This window comes from Phaethon aethereus (genome assembly GCF_964289735.1).
Source record: "Phaethon aethereus genome assembly, chromosome: 8".
Classification (NCBI taxonomy): Eukaryota; Metazoa; Chordata; class Aves; order Phaethontiformes; family Phaethontidae; genus Phaethon; species Phaethon aethereus.
The window spans coordinates 4,095,304-4,102,949 of NC_138584.1; the positions used below are offsets into that span (position 1 = coordinate 4,095,304).

Below are 7,646 nucleotides of genomic sequence, written 5' to 3' on the forward strand. Positions count from 1 at the left end.
TGGTTTAACATAACTCTTGGGGAAGGTGATGTACAGCACATAAAGATCAGAGAACTGCTGCGAGCTGCTTGTAAATTAAATGGTGAGAGAGTTCTCTAAAAATCCCAGTATTTCAAACTGCGTGAAAGTAGGCAAAAATGTTTTAAATGCAAATGATAGACTAGCTCTGTTAGCGATGGTATTTTTTCCCCCTTTCCAGTAGGGTTGTACACCTGCAACTGGGACAGCCATGGAGAAGAGTGGGAACATACAGCTGGAGATTCCTGACTTCAGTAACTCTGTCCTGAGCCACCTGAATCAGCTACGCATGCAGGGTCGCCTGTGTGACATCGTGGTCAATGTGCAGGGGCAAGCTTTCCGCGCTCACAAGGTGGTCCTGGCCGCCAGCTCACCCTACTTCCGCGACCACATGTCCTTGAACGAAATGAGCACCGTTTCCATTTCTGTCATCAAGAACCCTTCTGTTTTTGAGCAGCTCCTTTCCTTTTGTTACACCGGTAGGATATGTCTGCAGCTGGCTGACATCATCAGTTACCTAACAGCTGCCAGTTTCTTGCAGATGCAGCACATCATAGACAAATGCACGCAGATTCTTGAGGGAATTCATTTCAAAATTAACGTCGCAGAGGTGGAAGCAGAATTGAGCCAGACCAGGACAAAGCATCAGGAGAGACCACCGGAGTCTCACCGGGTGACGCCAAATCCCAACCGTTCTCTGAGCCCGCGTCACAACACCCCGAAGGGGAGTCGCCTTGGCCAGGTTAGCACGGTGCTGGACATTCGGGAGCTCAGCCCGCCCGAGGAGTCCACCAGCCCGCAGATAATTGAGCAGAGTTCGGACGTGGAAAGCAGGGAGCCCATACTACGGATTAACAGAGCGGGACAGTGGTACGTTGAGACGGGAATGGGAGACCGCGGGGGACGGAACGACGACGACGTCCGGGTGCTGGGAGGAGTGCGCATTAAAATGGAGAACCTGGAGGAGTGGCTCGGGGCAGAGCATCAGCCGTCGGGAGAAGATGGGAGCAGCGCTGAGGAGGTCACTGCTATGGTGATCGACACCACAGGCCACGGATCGATGGGCCAAGAGGCTTACACGTTAGGGTCCTCCTGGGCCAAAGTGGTCAGGCCAACCAGCAGTGAGATTGACAGGTGAGTTTTCTTTAACTTAATTACTGACCTTGGCTGTAAGAGGATATTGTGCAAGATTTTCACTTGGCTGGGTGGGTTGCTGTGGAATGTTCCCCCCTTCTATTTCCTGTGGCCATCTTAAGCATAAGAGCTGAAGGAGTTTTCTTGCTGGTGTTAGGAAGCGTATCCGGTTTGGGTTGTAGTATTTTGGCTGGGTAGTGGTCAGAGCAGGTCTGTAGGTACAAGCCAGCTTGGAATATTAATTATCAGCATTTAGAGGTGTATCAGTTGGAATCTCTACCTCCCGGTGTTTCAACTGAGGTGGGATTTTTGTCTAAAGATGTTCAGTTCGGCCTCAGTAGATACCGGGCTCCGCATTAACGAGGTCACATACGATACGTGATACGCAAAGTGTCATCGCAACGATGCCTTCTGGCCTGAAAATCTAGGGGTAGTTCTGTCTGAGAAACAAGCTGGTCACCAGCTGTAGGTCAAGAGGAAATGTTCTTCCTTGCAGTCCAGGACAGCAGTGGGTCGTGGGTTTACAATCTTCTTGAAGCAGTTGAAGTGGGGAGCCCATCGGCCTCCGCTGTTGTTTTGATTTGTATGAAAGAACAAAAAGCCTTTCTTGAAAATAGGTGGTGAAATCCGCTGTGTTTTGATTCTCCATCCATCTGCTTCCCCTCCACTCCAGCATTCGTTTTCTTGCCCTTAGCTCAGATCAAAGAATGGATCTGATAAAGGGCAGATCTGTTGTGTTTGGGGGGCTATATTTGGGGGGTTTCCCTTCACATCTGCCTCTCTTCTAGCTCAGTCCCTCTGGTCCCATGGGGGAGCAGCTACGCAGTAGATATTCTGTCACTTGTTGCCCAATAAATCAGTCGGTGGGAATGACCTTGAGTTGGCCCTTGGGAGAGCGATCCTTTCCTAGTTCCTTAACTCTTTCCCACGGATCAGCTAGCCTCGAGCATCTCTTTTTGCACGGCACTCAATATCCACTGTTTCCCACCTGGAGTCGATCACATCACTTTTATTTCACACTCGAAAAGGGCAGGAGGGCGAGGGTGGTGAATGAGAGGTGCCCGTAAAGAAATGATTTCTTCCCCTGTTGTGCAGTTTCTGAGTCACTGGGCCCGTATCAGTTGACTTGCGATAGCAACCAAGAAGCTCTCTGTTACTGAACTGGAAGCCGAATGACTCAGTTTTATTTTTCAGATGTTAAGACTGAAACCACAGACCAGTATGACTTGGTTTTTCCTTTATTCTTGCGCTGTTCCACCTCCTGTGTGTTAGCTGGTGAGGATGAAGAGATGCTATACAGGTGCCTCTATTGCTCACCCGTTGTTCTAAACACTGTAGTGACCTGATGCCCATTAAAAACTCCGTTTACACTCTTCCTCCACCCCACAGATTTAGCCCTTCTGGCAGCATGGTTGCTGTGACTGAGCGGTACAGATCAAAAAGCGAGTCTCCCAGGCGGATGGATGAGCCCAAGCAGCCCAGTTCCCAGGTAGGCAGACCAAGAAATTTGCAAGTAAATGTTGGCATTGAAGGTGAAGGGGACTATGTTGTAATGAAGTGTATAATATTTTCTGTTTGCAAGCAATACTGTGTGTGAAACAAGGATCTTTTACTGTTGCAAAGGTTTTAGTTGCTCACACTGAGAATGTATACCATCGGTATACTGATTTTGGCTGTCGTTTGGGATCGTGACCAGATACCTGCAAAACACAAGGAGTTTCTCTTGTTTTCTGAGGACGTAAATGTCAGCCCTCGCTCTGGGCAGGCCACCAACTCCTGAGGAGGAACCCCATTTGCCTGCAGAGTTGGATCTGCCCTAAAACACTGGCAGCAAATCCCTGAGCTGAGGGAGGAGGTGTTAGTTGGCTTCTGTGGAAGACCGAGGGGTGGCAACAGCTGAACCTTTCCAGGCTAGTACCAAAACCATTCCAAAAAGCCCTCCAGGCACTACACCAGTAAACTTTTAGGGCTGGAGTGTCAAAGGCCTGTGGGTTTGTACAGAGGTCTCTGTCTCGTCCCCAAGGGACTGTGTTGCATAACAGAATTTGCAAGGTAAAGTAGCTCTGACTTCTCTGCTTTCTTGGGGTATGGACACAGTTTTGGGGTAGGAGGGAGAGATACGCGGAAATATGGGAGGGCAGTGGGCTGTAGAGTGCAGCAAAGTGGGACATGGTGGTAATATGTGTGCAGAATCACTTTGGTCTAATTTTTTTGTTGCATACAGTTAGTATAGCGGCACTGTAGTGCGAGTGTATCACCCGACACGGTGTAGAATGACTGTTGTGTGCCTGGCAGAAAAGTAATGTGTCAGTTCGTAACCAAATGACTTTGCTAGAGGCAGGTGAGGAGTCACCAGGCTGCTTTGCCCTTGTGTAAGACCAAGTGAAGCAAGGGGGAAAAAAATCGTGATTGCTATCTGCTAACTTTGTTATACACTTCCGTAAAACAAAATATATGTTTTTGTTCCTATTTTGCCAAAGCTTTGTTTTGTGTCCTCAGCATAGATCTAGAAAATTTCAGGTCAAACGAACCCTCCAGGGCAAATGCGACATACAAAGGAATTTTAGCCCTACTTACAGAAAAGCTGCTATTATTTCTCCATTGTGAGATGGCCTCAAACGTAAAACCGTAGCCAACCACGTACACGGGGAAGTATCATCCCCTTCCGCTCTTCTGGTATTGCCGTATCGATGCTAAAAATAGTCTGCCCGTGATCCCTGCCCAGTGGCAGTGGTAGAGTGGAAAGAAAGTACCATAGCTTTGTGCATCTCCTTTAGTCCTGAGCGGTTTACCGGTGCTTGGGCAGCCGGATTCAACAGCTCCTGGCACAGCTGGACTCCTGCTCATGCGTGCACAGCCCCGGTTGCCGGAGGAGAGGCCCTCCTGCTGTTACACTGGTTATACTGTCCGTGTTTGGCATCGTCGGGAAACAGTGTTAAGACTCAGGAGTGCAAATACTGCATCCTCCAGCACGGAGGCGGTCAGAAGACTGTTTGTGCTCGTTCTGAATACGACAGCCAGAAGCGGCTGCCCTGGAGCCTGAGCTTGTGGTTCGCTCAGGGTACCCTTGGCTGTTTGTCTTTCTGGTTTTAGAAAATAACGAGGAGCCAGCTAGTCCTTGCTGTGTGACTCGGGCCGGGAATGCTAGCTCTCTGTGCTGCAGATCCTCCCCTGCAACGCCATGGGGCTGGGCTGGGTTACACAGCCATTTAGGCAAACGTGATTCATTATACAATGAATCCTGAATGACACCTGAGTAAATACCTCTGTAAAATGACACCTTAAGAGTTTCAGATATGATTTGTAGTTTATTCCACCTTCATTTTACTGCAAGCTCATCAATTGGCTGCTTTTTTTAACCTCTAGTAAGTAAAACGGAATGTGGTATGCAGTATTTTAATCAAACTGGCCCAAGTTTTTTAAAAAGTAACGTGTATCCACACGTTTAATCCACAACTCAAGTGGTGGCTAAGCGGCCTCTTGACAAGGGCTGTCTTTTCTTCCCCGGATCTAGCAAATGACTTGGCAGGAGGGGCCTCCATAGCAGAGGTTTCTAATTGATTGCTCATTTGTCTTCAGCCCCAAGGCTCCAGTTAAGCACTTAAATGTGTGCTTGAGGTTGAAGACATTAGTGCTGCTGATTTCGAGGTTTGGCACATGCTTCAGTGCTTTACTGGCTGGACTGGGGCCTGATCTTCTTTCCTGCTATTTGTTTTAGGCTGCTTGTTATTTAAATCTCTGTTGCTTCCTTCTCAGGGGGAGGAATCCGTCATGCACGGAGTGAGCGGTTATGTGGAATATCTGCGGGAGCAGGAGGTTTCAGAGCGCTGGTTCCGGTACAACCCACGGCTCACTTGTATTTACTGCGCCAAATCCTTCAACCAGAAAGGCAGCCTGGACCGGCACATGCGCCTCCACATGGGCATCACGCCCTTTGTCTGCCGCATGTGCGGGAAGAAGTACACCCGCAAGGATCAGCTGGAGTATCACATCCGCAAGCACACAGGCAACAAGCCCTTTCATTGCCACGTCTGTGGCAAAAGCTTCCCGTTCCAGGCCATCCTCAACCAGCACTTTCGCAAGAACCACCCTGGCTGTATGCCTCTGGAGGGGCCTCACAGCATCTCCCCCGAGACCACCGTCACATCTCGGGGGCAGGCGGAGGAAGAATCTCCTCCGCAGGAGGAAGCTGTCGCTGTGGGGGAGACGGCACAGGGATCTGTGTCCACGACTGGGCCAGATTGAAACACGGCTGCGGAGTCCGGGGAGAAAGGACCATCTTCCCGTTTTTGGCTCTAAAGAGTCAGCACCAGCCTGGCAGGCTGGTGCTGTAATTAGTGCAATGCCACCACTGGACAGAAAGAAGCTCCCAAGATGTTGCCAAAATAGAAAAATCTTTCTCTTTCTCTCTCTCTTTCTCTCACACACCCCCACACACACACGTAGAGTGTTAAAAGTTTTTCTCCCTTATTCCTCCTCCTCTTGGAGAAAAACAAAACAACTGTGTCAATCAACTTCTTATTCAGGGATCGACAGGATTTTAAATTTTTTTAATGTTCCGTAGTGATCTGGGACGAGCAGTCGTTTGTATTTCTCGACAGCGTTTTGGCCCAGCAGCTAGGTCCCACCGGCCGTCAGCCGTGCAGACCCGGTGAACCTAGGGCTGCTCCTCGCCATATCTGCTGGCCCAGCTCAAGGGGAGAGCAGGGGCAAGGTGCCGTTGCCTTTCTCCCTTCCCCAGGAAGTCGCCACGTTAAAGACAACAAAAGAAACAAAGATTGTCCTGGTGGAACCTGCCTTGCCCAAGTGTATTTATCCCTGTCTTATTTTTGGTGTGTCTCTTTTTACCTTTTTACTTAAACTATTATTTTAGGGCTTGCCCATTCCAGGCGTGCGGCCTCAACACCCCTTGTTACAAGCGGGCACGGCTATGAAGCAGTATTCTAGAGGTCAGCCAAATTTGAAGCGCTGCGGCTACTGAAAGTGAAATTTAGCAGCTCTGAGGTTTGCATTAGACTCTGATGCGTTGGGAGAAGGGTTGGAGGGGTCTTTCGGAGGAGGTTGTCCTTTGCTATTGCTGATCTGGAGAGTTCAGAGCACTCTGACGCTGCCGTGCTTCAGGTGTTGCCGGGCGTTAGAAAGAGTTTTTCTGGACTGGCTGAATAGCGGAGTTAGAGGCTGGCTACCAAAGTCGTCCTTCACCCCTGCTCCCCCCTTGACGCGCACATGATCTTTTCTAACAGCAATATGGTATACTGAAATACTATCGTCCCAGCCGAGCAATCGTGGGTGGTTGCTTTTAAACGTGTTTCTACAAACTAGTTTGATAACTTTTTTATCAATGAAATGCAAAAAGAAAAGAAAACCCTACTTTATTTCCTCGTAACGGTTCAGGAAACTTAAAAGTGAAGGGTTCCTAGAGCAATCACAACTCTGTCCCCTTGCATGGACTTAAACTTTTGTATTCTAAGCAGCTCTGATGTTTAGAGCAAGTTAAGCAAACCCGGAGAGACATGCCTGCGTTGTGTATTGTAGGTGTTTGCACGTGCTTACGTGTTTCATAAGCAGAAAAGCATGGGACAGGTAGATAAGTGCAAATATCTTGACATCTTTTGAAGAAGTCTTTTAAAAAATATGCAATACTTTAAGAGTTTTCTCTGGTTCTGATGCCAAGTTGTTCATGATGGAGGGGGAAAATGAACGACAGCTTGCACAGATTGGGTTTGGGAGAGGATGAGTGGATGAAGGAGTTCTCTCGAGGGTGTATAACGTGTACAATAAGGAAGGATGAAGTTCTGATCCTTAAGGTGGTGGGAGGAACAATGAGACGTTGAAAAGGGAATAGACTTCATCTTGCTTCGGCGAAGCAAGCTGTGCGAGCGGTTAGAGCGTGGCTTTGGCAGGCAGGAGACTTACCAAGTGAGAATAAAGCTTGCCCCGCAGTCTGACTGCACGGTTTTGGGCACGTGGAAACATCTCTAGCCCTCGCTTTCCCCACCTGCAAATTGGCACTCGGGGTTGTTTTCCTGCCCCTTTAGAGGAAAGAATTTGGAGAAGGGTGATGTATTCTTGCCTCGCTTTCTATGTTTTTCTCTTTCGTAAGTGAGGGGTCTCACTGTTCCTCCCATGCCTCTCTCAAAAAGCAGATGTGGCTCTAATGTTCTTTTGGGGGGGGGGAGGGAAGGGCTTGGTGCCAGGATCACGTGTAACGGGATTGTGCTCCGAAGAGAGGAAGCTTTGCAGGTGTTCTGCGCCGGGCACCTGCAAAGTACAATTTCATTGACCATTTCAAACAGGAAAACTGATATTTCACCTCCGTTTTCCTTCTGTCCCTTCTTCCTCCTCTCCTGTCAAGTGCATCATCACACAGTGAATGATTTTCTAAGCGGCCACCCGAGGGACCAGCCCCACTGGGTTTCCTGTCGAAGGTCAAACAGGATTGTACCGAAACAGTAAGGTTGCCAGAGAGCAGTCGCAGAAGATGAGAGATAAGA

The 7,646-nt window shown here is 48.9% G+C and overlaps 1 protein-coding gene across 2 annotated transcripts; it reads left to right on the forward strand.

Annotated features, from left to right (window-relative positions):
* Positions 1–211: 211 nt before the first annotated feature.
* Positions 212–5,397, forward strand: ZBTB37 (zinc finger and BTB domain containing 37; the record flags this gene model as incomplete). Of its 2 annotated transcripts, none has more annotated exons than XM_082002768.1 (3): positions 212–1,152; positions 2,542–2,641; positions 4,909–5,397. In XM_082002768.1, the coding sequence occupies 3 exons, from the start codon at positions 230–232 to the stop codon at positions 5,395–5,397; spliced, it is 1,512 nt and encodes a 503-aa protein (XP_081858894.1). The 2 variants fall into 2 exon arrangements, with proteins under 2 accessions (XP_081858894.1, XP_081858893.1); XM_082002767.1 differs by having other exon boundaries at positions 230–1,152; positions 2,542–2,701; positions 4,912–5,397.
* Positions 5,398–7,646: the final 2,249 nt, after the last annotated feature.